Consider the following 16,106-nt stretch of genomic DNA (forward strand, 5'->3'; position numbering starts at 1 on the left):
AAAGCAGCTTTCATACAAAAAATACTAAATAGGTAACAATGAAATTGCCAATTTTCCATACGTTAGCTTTTAACGAAGACCGTGCCGTTCGAATTTGGCGCATAGCCATCATGCGTCTGTTATGTGCGCGACTCTGTTATGCGCGCGCCACAGACTGCACGCGCACTGCACGTCCGCTTAGAGTTCCGCCTTTTGCGTTCCGTCAATATTACGTTATTAGAAAAGAAAAAACATTTTTTTTTAGAAAATCGATTTTTTGACATTTGTGAATCGATTCAGAATCGTCCACGTCCGCATCGCGATGCATCTAAGAATCGATTTTTTCTCCCACCCCTAGCTGGAATATGTTGTGTGCGTGTGTGTGTGTGCGTGCGTGTGTGAGAGAGAGGCGTGGGCGCGATCAAACAGTGGAAACATAAAAACATACTCCGTCATTTTGTTCAAACAGGACATCATTAAAACTGCAAAGTGTTTACTTATATTTGTGTACATTCGCAATAAAACAACATTGTGCTTTTGTCAAACTGTAAACTCTTGTCAAACTGTAACCTACAACTGTCACCCAACCAAAATCTCTCTCTCTCTCACACACAAATCTGTTTATTTTTAAGTTACACATTCTACATTGATTAAAAAAGAAAATCAAATGTGTTTTTAATGGTAGTATTATTTTATACAGAAATAAATTATGTATAATTAAGAGGAGAATAAAGTTAGTGTTAATTAAAATTAAGGAAAACAAATATAATGATCTGAAATGTAGCAAATTAATTTTAAATTCATTCAAGAACAATTACCAAACATATCTCAAGGTCTTTTTGTCTTTTTATTAATTTAATGAATAAACTAATTATGTAAAACTATTGGCAATGCACTACAAATAAACTGGTTCTATGTCTTTACTTTATTAATAAAACTTATTTAAAAAATACAAGGCTTAAGACATTTATTTTCCTTTGGTGGTACAGGCTGAGACATGCACAATAAAAAAAAAAAAAAAAAAAAATTGCCTTCTACATTTTTGTTTTGCTTTTCCCTCCATTGTACCGAACTCGTACCGAACCGTGATGTCTGAACCGAGGTATGAACCGAACCGTGACTTCTGTGTACCGTTCCACCCCTACCATCCACCCATCCATCCATCCATCTGTCTGTCTATCTATCCATCCACCCACCCATCCATCCATCCATCCGTCTGTCTGTCCATCCATCCATCCATCCATCCACACATCCACCCATCCATCCATCCGTCTGTCTATCCATCCATCCATCCGTCCGTCCTTCCATCCATCCATCCACCTTCTGTCTATTCATCCATCCACCCATCCACCCATCCATCTGTCTGTCTATCCATCCATCGACCCGTCCATCCATCCATCCATCATCCATCCACCCATCCATCTATCCGTCTGTCTATCTATCCATCCACCATCCATCCGTCTGTCTATCCATCCATCCATCCATCCATCCATCCACACATCCACCCATCCATCCGTCTGTCTGTCTATCCATCCATCCACACATCCACCCATCCACCCACCTTCTGTCTATCCATCCATCCACCCGTCTGTCTATCCATCCATCGACCCATCCATCCATCCATCCATCATCCATCCACCCATCCATCTATCCGTCTGTCTATCTACCCATCCACCCATCCGTCCGTCTATCCGTCTGTCTGTCTGTCCATCCATCCATCAATCCATCCACCCATCTGTCTGTCTGTCTGTCTGTCTGTCTGTCCATCCATCCATCCATCCAACCAACCCATATATCTATCTATCTATCTCTACAGGGGTCGGACAATGAAACCGAAACACTTGCTTTTAGACCACACCACAATCATTTATTAATGTATTAGTATGGTGTAGAGATTCATTTAGTGGCTACACAGCATCAATTCAAGTCCTTGAGATTTTGAGCTTTCCTCTTCCAGAACAGTGGCCAGGTCACTATGTGATGCTGATGGAGGAAAAAAAATTCTGACTTGGTCCTCCAAAATACCCAAAAGTGAGTCAAAAATATTCAGATCTGGGGCCTCATGAATAAAACTTTCCATAGATTTCATACTAAAAGTGTGCGTACGCGAAAACTTGAAATATACAACCTATATATATTTGTTGAACTTCACTCTGAAATATGTGAAACTAAGAAAGTAAAATAGGAAAGCGAAATCAAAAGCATGAAAACAATTTTAAAAAGATCCTCTTCTATCTTTAAATATGCCAAATACATACATATTCCTTTAAATATAGCTGCACTTACTTGGCATGTAGCAGAGGGTCAAAGGGAGGATGTTGGGCTCCATAAACATGCTGGATACTGCGAAAAAGAAAAAAAGTGTTACGAAGCATGTTTATAAGAAAAATCTGTCTCTATTTTTAACTCCCTCCTTTATTTATATGAACTGAAAACTGGTTTGACAAGTCGCAAGATGCAATTCTTGATTTAAAAACAAAACAAAAACACAACTAGGCATCATTTAAAAAAGTTATTAGAAACATATTTGTCACATGTATAACTAATATATATATATATATATATATATATATATATATATATATATATATATACACACACACACGTTTGAGGAAGTTGCTGTCATCACCAAACAAAATGCACCACTGTACAATGTAAATATCATGGTATTTGAATACAGTAATCATCCAGTACCGTGATATATATCAAAATACTACTATTAACGTAGTATTACAGTCATTGTACCAATCTGTAAGTTTCAAAAGAGGGGCCCAGCAGCACATAGCTAACAGGCTAATACATGCCTTTATGAACTAAACTAGAGCTTAAATCAGTATTACCACCATATACACATTGATCAGATGTCAGTGCTAGAAGAATATAATCATGAGCAATATAAACTTAATATATTATTGAGATCAATCCAATCATGGATGTGTACAGCTAGCACACATTACTTGAGTTTAAGACAGCCTTTAAAAGGGTCAGATTTTGATGACACATGTTATTCTAAATATTTGGAGCTCCTCTGGTGAGATCTAGCGCTGACAGATATTGTTCGATTAGCTGAACCTCTAAATGAACACATAAAAATACACACACATAGCTAACACACAGACATTAGCATGAACACGTCACTCACTTCCCAGGAACCTTGGCTGTGTTTCTCTTCCAGAACTGTTTTTTGTTGCCGTCAGCTGACATCTTTTGGCTTCAGAGTACTCGCTCATAAATTAATTTAGAGAAAAATGCTGATAAGTTGTGCAAACTGTGCACGAAGAGTTTATTTACACCTCAATTCCTCTTCGGAAACTCAGAGAGCCGCCATGTTGGTACCACCCACTGCACATAAGCGCAGCTGTGATTGGCTAAGGGGTGTCATGAGTGGCTGCTGAACAGCCAATCACAAGTGGAAATGTAGTTCCCTCTCAGTTCCTTCACAGGCTTTTTTTAAAAAAAAAATCTGTTTCGGGAATTTATGTCAAAACGAATGAAAATGATTTAAAACAAAAACATTAGCCAAAATAAAAACCTTTGAATGATAAATAAAAAGATGAGTACTGAATAACAATTTCATAATTTATTGTTTGGGTCAAACTGAAAGTGTTCTATATATGATGAAAGTGAAAGAGTACTGATGTTATCAGGGTCTAAAAAAAGACAGAAACAAACAAACAAACAAATAAATAAATAAAGTGGCATTAAATGTAAGTAGTACAATACATTTAGAACGATTCATCAGAAAAAAAAAAATATATATATATATATTATTTGTTTCCTTGTTGCTAGTCACAATCTGGAAATGGAAACCATATCATGCTTTAGAGAAAGGAGAATCAAAACTTTGCTTCTTCATATCAATGACTTTATAAAAGTATGTCAATCACCCACATCGCCCCTCCTACCATGGAATTATGAGTGACGCATATCTCTAAACTCCTCCCACTTTATCAGGAAAGAGAAAACCGCTATGTAGCCAAACTGCTCAGGAGACAACGAGCACCATTGTAGCATTTTTATAATAATTTAAAGCGTCGGCTCGTATAGTATAAACCCGTTTTGAAGATGAAAGTGAGATAACTAGCGTGTTTGTGTTGTTAAGAGCAGAAATGGAGAAGCAGCCGCGTCTGTTGTGTTCTGAGCTGTGTGTTCAACGCAGACCATATGAGGTCACATTAAACTGCGCGATTCTCGCGTGGAAAGACGTACAAATCGGCCCAAAACACACCGGACGCACCATATATGGATCTGTCAAACCTGGTGAGTTACACATCTAATACAATAATAACACTATAACAGATATCCAATGCGTTTTCGCTGCTTTTGTTTGGTTCTAGTGGCGTGTGTCTCAAAGCAAACAGAGCTGCCTACCTAGTAGACCGCAGTTTAGGGCATCTTATAGGGCAGAGAATCAAAGTACGCAGCGTTTTGGGCCAGCTGACTGTGATGGGGGTGTGGAAAAGTTTAGAGAAAAACGTGTAAGAAATATGAATGGTCAAACACGCTGCAAAGTAGATATTGTTGACTGAGAACTTCTGTATGATGTTGCTGACTCTAACAATGGATGCTGATTGGAAGACGTCTGTGATGCCCAAAAGCACTGCTGACCTGGAACCCAGTTTTGATGACCTACAAACACTACTGACTCAGCATGTGGCTTTAATGCCTAAAACCAGTGTTGAGGAAAGTTACTGTGAAAAGTAATGCATTACAATATTGCGTTACTCCCTTAAAAAGTAACTAATTGTGTTAGTTACTTTTTTAGAAAAGTAATGTGTTGCGCTACTTTTTTTTCACCTGGGCTGGGCTTGTTTTTTTAAAACAAAAAAGTTATATTTCGGGGCAAATGCAAAGACCCTTTCACACCAAAAGTGAAATAATAAGCCTCAGGCTGAAGGAAATGTAAATTTCCGAGTGTACAATAGAGGGTGCAACTCAAGCGAACCTTTCAGCTGCTGCTGAATGCAGGAGAAAAAAGTTTAACACTTGCTTTACGAATAAAAACAAAAAATATATAAATAGTAATTTTTGCTTATGGTTTACCTGAATCATCAAAGGTCAGAAGCAAGTACATTGGTCAATAAAGTGATATTAAATGCATGTTTTATTAATCATATTTAGTTATTGGAGGTTTGCATAGTATTCTGATTCTGCATTTCACAGATTTTATTCATTTTGAGGAATATTGAATCTTTGTGCAAGTGAGATGAGTAAATGCACGCTCACATTTAGTCTAGAACTACAATAACCATCATGTTTACTCACAGCGCCTCTGCACTTCGATTTGTCTCTACATGGGGACAAGAGAACTGTCAGTCAATAAATGGGAAAACAAAGTAACTTACTTTGATATTTCTTGATATTAGTAATGCGTTACTATACTAGTTACTTGAAAAGTAATCTGATTACGTAACTCAAGTTACTTGTAATGAGTTACCCCCAACACTGCCTAAAACTGCTGCTGAATTAGGAACACTTCTGTGATGCCTGGAAACATTGTTGATTTGGAGCATATACAGCATAACTGCTACTGACTCAATACACATAAATAATGCCCAGAAATGCTCTGATGTATGATCCACAGAAATGCAGGTCTATTATTCCCAAAACACTACTGACTCAGAAAATGCCTATGACACTCTAAACATGCTTCCTAGTAACTTGTCAGGCCCAAACATGCTGCGTTCTGTGCAAACACATATATGGACCTAAATTGCAGCCATTATTTAGCCTCATTAATCAAGATTCTTGAAATAATAGGCTACATTTTTTAGTCTAGTTTCAGGTCAGTAATAGAAAATCTGTGATGAACATTTATATTAGTAAAGGCACCCACACACTTCAAGATAATCAGGCTGATTGTGATAAGATTACCTTATCACACTATTATCGCCATTTCCTTTTGCCCATCGCCCGCCATGTCTTGTTTAATTTAAAGTCACGTTTGATCACAAGAGATTTTGTGAGATTTCCAGTGTTCACAGTCGGGACTTTTGTGAATTGAATCTGTTAGTGTGTTTTCTTCTGTTTTGTGCACACTATAGGAACAAAACTGTTAAATCTATGATTTTATCATCATACACATTTTAAAACTCCCACATTTTAAAAATCTGATTTAGTGGGCCACCCTTTAGATAGAGCACCAAGAGAATAGACAAATAAATGTATTACATGCAATCTGCAAGCTATCACATCATTACCGCATGGCACAAGCTGATAGGATTCTGCTTATCTTGCAGCCAATGAGATTGTTGCTTGCTCAACATTTAAACAGTCTGGTTCATTGTTTGCTGTAAGCTAGTCCTGCATCAGTTCCTCTGAACCCCTCCACCTCCCCCAGCTCCACCTGCCTAGATCTGCTACGGGATTTATGCATGTCTATTTATGCAGCAGCAGCAAATATCTTATCTTACATGCTCACAGCAGTATCATGTATGTGTATCTATTAGCAGGAGCAACTCCATACTTGCATCATTTTCTTTACAGAAACATTTTCTGTCCCACTTTATATTAAGTGTCTTTAACTCTAACGTGCTTAAAGCTCCAATATGTAACAATTTTGTAATAAAATTTCCGAAAATAACTTGCACAGTGTGATATATTTCCTCCAGTTGTGTACTTACAATATCTCAAAAATCTAAAAAGATTTTTTATTTCAGAGAAATTCCGATTTTAAATAACTGTCCGTCCCGGAAAAGAAATGTCGCCTCTCAGTGACACAATGTCCGCACTATCCTTTTTTTCCGGTGTGGACCATGTGATATTCCACCACACTGGAATATCACATGGTCAAATTCGGAAGTGGTGGTTATAGCGTTATAGCCATAGACTGTATGGTTATAGCTGTTATGGATCACGATTACTCTTTGGCGAGTATTGAAGTGCCAACAAAACGAAAGCGTCCATATTCGGATACACGCAGACTGTGTGACAAACGGAGGAATAAAACCCGGATAAATATCAGCCAGGCGTTTTCGAGATGGAGAGAGCTGCGCGACAATCTTGGACTTGACAGAGACTCTGCTCTCGCGAGTGTATTGATAGACAGGTAAACAAATATTATTTTTTTTATTATTGTACAAGTAACGTAATAGTTACAGTAAAGATGATTTTAATAGATATGAATTACACCACATGCTTGTAATAATATAGCATAACATTTCACGTTCCTTGCAGTTCATTAATTATGATGACATAAAATAATACGATCAGACATACAGGTAATACAAAAACGAATAAATTACCTCATCCGTGATCATGATTCATTAATTCCATTTAGATACATCGCTAGATGGTGAAAACGCATTAAAAACGACATCTCCCATCGTCACCTCCTTCATAGCGTCATCAAGCTTCGCCTTTGTTATTGTTGGAAACTGTGCCCTCTTGTGGTGAAAAAATATTACATATTGGAGCTTTAAAAACAAAGATTTTGGTAAAATGTCCTTATTGTGTTCATGTTGTATTACAAAACACATTTTGCTAATTACAGGTGTAATTACATGCCAGTATTTTGTAAATATAAATATAACCTACAAATGATGAATTTAAATGTTAGCACATATTGTTAAATCCTCTTAATATAAAGTGGGTTCAGTTTTTCTTCCCATACACTCAGTGGCTGGTAATAACATCCGATTCAGTTACAGTGAAGCTGTGTATTGAGTTCTCAGACTGTGCTGGAAGGTCAGAGGAGGTCACTGATCTAGAGGAATTGGATTGTGTGTTTTCTCCTGTCTGCTACACACACTCTCATTTCTGATGGGTTATGCCTGGGATTGTTAATGAATCTCTAGATGTCTGTCATGAATTATCATATGTTAACCTCCAGGTTTTGGGTTGTTAATCATTGCTTTCAGAAAATCTCACTCATTCAACATGAAACAGGTTTTTTCGGGCTACACTGGGAAAATCCTAGACCTTTTCAGAAGAACAACATGGTCAAAAGAGTGACCACAAATAATATGCTTCAAAAACACAACCTTTCCAGATTACTCTGTAAAATGCCAATCAGTCAAAGTTTAAAACCATTTGATACAAAAAGCAAAGACATGCTGCAGTTCACCTTCTGCTCTTAGAAAGAAAATGAAATGAAAGTATACAATTTTAAGTATTATACATAAATGGAGTAAAGCTTACACAATTATAACATAACCTTGCAACTGAAAATAAATTTTAAAAAGTTGTGTGGTCCATCCAAACACTGAACCTTATCTCAATGGTGTATTTTCATTTGATTGTGCATTTTCAAATATAATACCTGTTAAATGGCAGATGGACTTGGTGGGCATTTAATTTGATCAGTGATAATCATTAGGAATCCTGACATACATGGTTGCAGTGAACCGTTGTTATAAAAGAGTCTGCTAAAAATCTTATCTTCCCATTCATACAGTTTGTAATAACATTAGTGGTTGATATCTTGGATAAAAATAGGTTGCGTCTTTTGACCTTTGGAACATGTTACCAAAGAACCATAAACGCCACATAAAAATGGAGTCCAACCTAATCCAGTTTTTGAAATGGTTTCACCTAAGCAAGGCCGTGGATACATAACACTGTGAATGCTGAGGAGAAGTTGAGAACTGGGTGAATTCCAGTTCCAGTACTAAGATACGTTACACAAAGCCGGCTTTTATTTAAAGGTCTTGATGGATGTTTTCCTCAGGGCCGTGACACATATGAAATGAAGTTTCCACCCTGTTTAAGGTAGTTCAAGGCGCCCGGTCGTAGTTTAATTAAAGGATTTCACATGAACAAAGCTATTGCTCATGAGAGGTGAGAGCGATTCCAGTTGCCTAAATTACATTTTTGTCATCGGTGCCCAAATATATTTGTTTAGTCTTTTGCCTTGCTTTTTGTTTTGTGTTTTTATTTTGTGTTTTGCTTTTGGTTTTGTTTTGCTTTTTTGTTCTGTTTTTGTTTTGTGTTTTGCCTTTTTGTGTTGATTTGTGTTTTGCTTTTTTTGTTGGTTTTTTTTTGTTGTTTTTTTTGTTTTTTGTTTGTTTTGATTTGTCTCCAAGAAAAACATCCAGATCACTTGACTGCAAATAACATTTTTCTAACTCTTTGAAATGTTTTATTGCCATGTAGACATGAAGAACATGTTTTTTTTGTTGTTGTTGTTGTTGTTTTTTTCTCGTTTGGGAACCAGTTTTTACTTCGTTTTCACTGTGGAGAGCATCAGGCTGTCAGTGTGACTTGTCAGTGTCGGCTGTAGTGTGTGATGTATATGTCCATCGGCCATGTAATCTAACCCCTTTCACCATGAGTTTGTTTTCTCAGAATGCATGTAACTGAAGTAGTGGGGACACAAAAGACGTTATTTGTAGAGGGCCCTTTCATACTAAACAAATGTTTGGTTTTGCTGGAAAGGTCACTTTGGATGAATGAATGGTGTGTTATGCTGGTCAAACATTGTGCTTCAGAGGTTTGCAAGAAGGGTATAAATGCTTGGTCCCAAACTTATGGCTCCATGGCAATAGATGCCCGGAAGGATACGAGCCATATTCCGCAACATGATCTGCATCAGGATCCATAAGTAATGCACATGTACTGGGATTGTTATTTCAAATTGTTGCCATAAAATTGAGGTTTCCACTAGCCTAGTTGTATTAAACACGCAGCCCTCAAGACATTAATTTGTGGCTCGCATGATGTCATAATTGTGCAATAATCAACTGTGCTACTGCAATAACCAGAGTTATGTTTTCTTGCGATATTAATAACAAACATGCCTGGGAGGTATAACTGTGTATGCCATGCAATGATGGAAATCATTTGAGTTTAGAATTGAATCATGTATACCATGGTTTTAATTATTGGAAAGATTTTATCTTTCTGTATGAAAATTGTTTATCCCTAAATATTTATTTTTTCCCTGTCCCATAAAATCTTAGATGCTGACATGGCATAAAACAACCAAATAAATCTATTTTCTGCATGATTTTAAAAGGTAATATAAAATAGGTAATAATATGTCAACAGAATTACTAGAAACTTAGCAGAAATGCATTGAAGTTGTGCATTAGCCACAAAGAATAGTGCTGTATAAGGCTGCATAATTTTGCTCCCTATTTGTTTGGAAGAGCATAGGATGCCTATAAATACAGTCTAGGTAAGAAGATCACTAGGTTTTGGAATGGAACGATGCCGTTTGATTGAGGGCAGCAAACTAAACTAAACTCGGTTTGTGTAATCCTATAGTTTTACATGCCTGTGGCTGTGATGTTAGTCTGTCTGCCAAATACATTATGAGAGAGCTGTGATATAATGATCAAGGAACCCTGGAATGTCAACTATTGTTCAGTGGTATTTCCTCTATTCCCTCCAAGTTTACTGCCTCTTTTTAACACAATTCACTAGTTAACGTGAAAATGAGAACAAAATGAGTGTCTGCTTGCTTTTTGATATAATTAAACACAGGGTGTTTTTGGGAGAGTTGTAATGGAAATGAATGAAATGAGCTGAATATATATTTTAAATGATCAGATCAAGACAATATAAGTTGTTTTTGTTACAAAATGACACATTTTATACTCATTCCATTTTCTCAATATTTAACCAAATGATGGGGTTGACTACCCTGGAAATCCAGAGTTCTCGCGAGAGCACAAGTTGAATTTGCTCAGCGAGTTACTCTGGCGTCGAGTAATGATGCTCATTAAATATGCCCTTGTATCCGAGCTGCACCAATCACATCGGGTTATCTGATATAGGCGGGCCAGAGGCGAGCTAAACAGATGACGACAGCGATGTGACGTCGAAGTCATTAGTAAACATTGCAAGATGGCTATGGATGAACACCAGTTGTTTGAAACGGCTTTGGCCGCTACAATGAACGAGTTAGACTTGGATTTTTATCTAAAAGAGGAACAGAAGACGGCACTCGAATCCCTCCTTTGCAAGAAGGACGTTTTAGCTGTTTTGCCAACCTGATCCGGCAAGAGTCTAATCTACCAGTTAGCTTCGCTGGTAGCTAAGCGTATGGGGCTTGTTGTGATTGGTCGTAGTGTTATCCAATTGCGTGCCGTGCAGTGAGATTTTCAAATGCATGCTTGGTGCCGCCCCTCGAGCTGGCCGATTTTCATTAGTCGATGCCAGGCCATTAATCTTTCAGATTTAGGTTTGGATTTCAAGGCTAGCGGTTGACTGCTTTCATCAAGCATTCAGTACTGTAATTGAACCCTGCAAACAAAGTTACCATAAAGAGTGTGTATATATTATGTATGTAAGATTTGGCTAATGTGACCAGACATTTATCTTGAAGAATTTCAAACCCTCTGTGCCTTTTTTTATTTTTTAGATATTTGGTCAGTGGATGCTAAAACATGGGCAGAATGCATGCAACAAGCATCTAGTGTCCCTTATGAACTCTATAACTCTATTGCAGAAACTTACATTTCAGCTTTTTTTTTTTCCTCATGAAGTATTCATGCATTATACAATAACCCCCTAATGCAAATATCATGAATCTTTTATCAGGTTGTTGTATCCGTGTTATGATGCTAAGTTTATGGCTACATCTGGGCATATGAATGGTTTCATTAGGCTGTATAAAAATGAAATTCACTTGTTATGTCTTGTGTAAATGTGCCATGAAGTTTTAATGAAGATAAATCATTACCCTAGCTTTATCTGGGTATTAAGTAAAGTTTCTGAAGCAACACTTTATTCTAATCCACATAACTCTCTGATCTTTTGAATAAGGTCAGACCTCATTAACTTCCTCTCTTAGGGGTTTTCTGGAACGCCTGCGTTATGTAACAACATGAGATTGACTCATTTGGGCACAATCCATCAGAATGCAAAAACTGTTTAGAGATATTTTCCATAGCACAGAGATGATGGAAACTGACATTTGCATAGTGTTTTAGTGCAAAGCAAACTAAATGAAGCAGTCGACTTCACCAAGAAATCTCAAAACTCGCAGTTTGCAAACTGTCTCTAAAGCATTTTCTGTAATCATATACAAATTCAGACATTATTAAAAATATATATTTCAATTCAAACACAGTAGATGATTTGAGAGAAATTAGCTTATTATAAATTGCTGAAAGGCATCATAAACGGTTAAAAGGCGTGTACAAATTCATGTTTACAAAAATCTGCATTGATTTTGAAATATGACTTTTCAATTGTAAATTGCTTATGTTGGATAATAATCTATCTCAAATTCTAAAACAAATCAAATGACAGTTTGTAGTCACCAATTTGTTTTTAAAAACCCAGCCTCGTTTTCAATGCCAAAAATGAAATATGCTTGTATTGTAAGAAGCTGTATTGTAAGCTTTTACTCTGACTAATATCCATTGATAGATGCCATGTCAACAATAACTGCTAAATAATGTACAGTCTGATATACAATCTGTTCAATGCTTGTTGACTCGATAATTTCAATTCCATTTAAAATAATTTAAATGTCAAAGCAATGCTTCATGAATCCAATCAATTCATTGTCAGTTCAAATATTTATGCTTCGGATACTGAATTAAAATGGGCTTTCACACAATATTTATTTATTACATTTTCTTGTCTTTAGCTTAGCAGCATGTTAATGTTGGAATCAAACTTAAAAACTGAAATTAAAACTAAAATAATTAAGTTGAATTACTAAATTACTAAAACTAAACTGAAATAACAATAAAAAATATTGAATCTAAAAAACTAGTAAAAAATAAAAGCACACGACAAAGTTATTCAAACTTAAACTAAAATTAAAATAATGACTGAAAATATAAAAATAAAAGCTAATTGAAAATGACGCCGTCACTTATGAGGTTCCATTTTTTTAGGTTTTTGTAGCAGGTTTTGTTGTGTGTTTGTCTTTCATGTTATGTGAATGTGACCCAATGATCTTCTATTCACAGGTAGTCACTGTGTTCCCGTGTGTGAGATTATAGCGGTTCAGGAAAAGGAAGATGACTCTCCCTGTAAAGACACTGGGAAATGGCAAAAGGTTCCTCAGAGCCCAGTGGACTGCCAGCACGCTTTCACAGGTACACCAGCCTAATCAGACTGTCATCTGGCCCATGATAACAGGGGAATACATAGATTAAGTTTGATCTACTATGCTGTGAGTGTATTATCAGAACAAGTTTGACCGTACAGGTCACCTTTTACCTTTGTGTTTCTCTGCAGTGTTCTACATAGAGAGGACGAGGCAGCACTGCTGGCGGTGCAGCAACGTGACTTTCCATTGCTCTGATCAATCCCTGTGTCTGCTCTGGGTCCAAACTATTAGGGAGCAGCTTGGATTGTTGAGTGCGTCCTTACTACTAATTTTTGGGTCATTTTCTATTACAAAATAAACTATAGCAAACAAAATAAGTTATTGTTATAGTTTGGTGATTTTCACACCACTGTACTCTGGTGCTCTTCGCATGTCGGTCAAAAATGACCTATTTTTTATTTTTTTTGTCAATGAAATGAATGTACTATATTTTAGTTTGATAATGTTTTTTATTATAGTGTATTTTTAGGTGAAATTATAAATTATTTTTACGCTGTATTTATAATCCATTTATTCACTTTTTGAGCATAGGCTTTCCAACTTAAACTATCATAAATCTTGAATGCTTTAGAGCACAGACTTAAGTTTGATCTCTTTTCAAAGACGACACTTGGCAGATTGTTGCTGAAGTGAAAAAAGTTTAAAAAAGTCAACTTCTGCAAGAAAATCTAAACAAGCTGTGTTCCAAATTTGAGCTTGATATCTAAAAAAATGAGCTTTCAGTAAGATTTTGTTTGGCTGCAGTACCAAAAGTTTTCACTAGATAAAATGTGTCTCCCGTTCATTTCCAATGCGGTCATTTTTGACCACGAAGAGCACAAGTGTGACTATTTTTTACAGGACCATTTAACCTTTTCGAATCATGTCCATGAATTTTTTTTTTTTTCATATAGCAAGTGCCAAAACTTTTACCAAGTTTTGTACCATTCCAAATAAGAAAGAAAAATCAAAAAAAAAAAAGTAACATTTTTCGGTCTAGCACTAGAGGGTTAAGTGTTCATTGCTTAGTGTCCATTATGTGTAAATTTACCATAAACACTTTTTTTTTTTTTTTTTTCTTCATTATTGCCACACATCTGGTACTGTACATAATTAGTATTATATATTATGGACACTAATTGCTTGTTGACATAACACGATGATTACTCTCTTCCTTTCAAGATGTTCTGAGCGCTGTAGCTCCGTCCAAAAATAGTCCAATTATGTTCTGATTTGCTGAATTGCTTTTAGTGTAGTTTAATTTGCAATGTGTTGTGCCTAAATCCTAGACTGGGATAATAATTGTACATTTAAAATAACCCAGAATATTTATTTCAAAAATAAAACCTAAGTAACATTTAGAAGTGTTTTGAATGTAGTACTACGTACAAGTGCAGTTTTGGTCTTCTCTGTATTGTCGAGTCAGATGAAGTTTGTCAAAAGCAACTTAATGAAGTAGTTTTGACAACCTAGAAAGACCATTGTCAAACAACTCACTTTTAATGCTCTGCCCGCCTCTAATTCCACAGCCAATCGACCAAAGAGGTTGCTGGTGTACATCAACCCCTACGGAGGAAAACAACGCGGGAAGCAGATTTACGACCACAAAGTGGCCCCCATCTTTTCCCGGGCTACCATTTCCACCGACGTGATTGGTGAGTGCCTGTCAGCTGCCTGCATTAACATTTAAATAAAAAATGAGCTTTTATGCTTCGCAATAGATCTCCGTTGGCAAATGGCCCTACCTGCCAACCCGTCTCAGGAATATGATTTTATTTACAGCGCCATCTATCACCCGAGCTGGACATAATGCAAACTGTGATAGTCGATAAACATAGGAAGACATCCATTATTTATTAAGTTTGAAAGAGAGGAAGACCCTGGGTTGGTGTGAATATTGGCTGTTAGAGCTGAGGCTTACAGGCTTACTCAGCAGTTGCTTGAGGGTCTTTCTTTTTACGGCCATGAGAACATTTCGTAAATGGTAAAGTACATGTCTGGCTGGACAAATACCATTCAAACCAAATCATTAGAGGAGCCAAACAAGATGTTCTGCCGACGGTTTAATAAGCTCCATACATCACCTTTGGCATATATCATCAACGTGATCCACAGGGCTCTGTCCTAGGCCCCATTCATTTTCAACACATCCCTCCGAGTTACGGTTTTACATCAGTGCTGATGGTAAAGAACCGGTAATGAAATGTACCAGGGATTGTTTTTCACCATGACTTCAGCTTTATCATTTGATGCAGCTGATTGATGGTCTCCATCAAGCCAGCAGAAAAATGCAATTTAACTGCCAGATGAACATAATGATGCGCTCCCCCCCCCCCCCCTTGCTCAGCCTCGCTGTCATCGCCCTGTTAACAATTGCTTTTCCCTTTTGTTTCTATAGTTACAGAGCGTGCAAATCATGCCAGGGACCACTTGAAGACAGAGGCTGATCTGAAGAAGTATGATGGGTGAGTGGGCATCCTGCTGGGAGATCGTGGTCGCTGTGCGGCGACTCTTAATTTGCCCAGCGAGGAAAGCGTCCTCTGCAGCAAAGCTCAGATTAACATTTGCACATCAATGCACATCGGTCTGGCACTGCGGCAGATGACGGCGGGCAGCTTGGGAAATGACAATTTAAAGTAAAGTGGCTTTTGGTGATGACAACATGGATGCTGCTTCAAACCTGGGCCAGAGGCTAGATTCAGAAAACAACTCTGACTGTTGCGTCTGGATCTTTTTTCTGTACTTTTTAGCAGTGCTGTCAAAAGTACCGACTTCGGTACCAAGTCGGTACTGAAATTTTCAAAATGTGATGCTCTGAGCGCTGTTGAGCGGAATCGTAAACACCTCTGATTGGCCATTGTGTTCACGCGCTCATCAAATATGTCTGTGATTGGCTACAATGATCAGCGCTTCAGAAACTTGTTGTAAATATACATCAGTAACGCTCTTTACCGAGCGCTTACATAGATACAGATGGGAGAGTTTGAAAGCAGGCATCTATTGGCGGACCGGTCCTCTGATAGACGCCTGCTTGTGCTTTCAAAAGCTCCCGCTCCCGTTTTAAAAAAAACTTTCAAACACTTCCGTGTGCTCTCAAACGCTCCCATGCGTTGATCATGGTAGCTAATCACAGACA

General features: G+C 37.3%; 2 protein-coding genes across 4 annotated transcripts in view; one reads left to right on the forward strand and one right to left on the reverse strand.

The window, feature by feature from the left end:
- tbc1d22a (TBC1 domain family, member 22a) overlaps positions 1 to 3,373 on the reverse strand; it is a 157,261-nt gene extending 153,888 nt beyond the window's left edge. For 2 of the 3 annotated variants that reach the window (XM_079868899.1, XM_079868897.1), the window contains exons 1-2: positions 3,122 to 3,373; positions 2,266 to 2,322 (exon numbers count right to left, since the gene is read on the reverse strand). In XM_079868899.1, the coding sequence (XP_079725025.1) occupies positions 2,266 to 2,322; positions 3,122 to 3,183 (119 nt within the window). In that variant the 5' untranslated portion in view covers positions 3,184 to 3,373. The remainder of the gene's footprint in view (positions 1 to 2,265; positions 2,323 to 3,121) is intronic. The other variant, XM_079868898.1, reaches the window with a different exon arrangement.
- Positions 3,374 to 3,906: 533 nt separating this feature from the next.
- cerk (ceramide kinase) overlaps positions 3,907 to 16,106 on the forward strand; it is a 33,064-nt gene continuing 20,864 nt past the window's right edge. The window contains exons 1-5 of the mRNA XM_079868633.1: positions 3,907 to 4,239; positions 12,849 to 12,977; positions 13,120 to 13,242; positions 14,500 to 14,625; positions 15,369 to 15,435. Of these exons, the coding sequence (XP_079724759.1) occupies positions 4,089 to 4,239; positions 12,849 to 12,977; positions 13,120 to 13,242; positions 14,500 to 14,625; positions 15,369 to 15,435 (596 nt within the window). The 5' untranslated portion in view covers positions 3,907 to 4,088. The remainder of the gene's footprint in view (positions 4,240 to 12,848; positions 12,978 to 13,119; positions 13,243 to 14,499; positions 14,626 to 15,368; positions 15,436 to 16,106) is intronic.

The sequence above is a fragment of the Squalius cephalus genome (genome assembly GCF_949319135.1).
Source record: "Squalius cephalus genome assembly, chromosome: 4".
NCBI lineage: Eukaryota > Metazoa > Chordata > Actinopteri > Cypriniformes > Leuciscidae > Squalius > Squalius cephalus.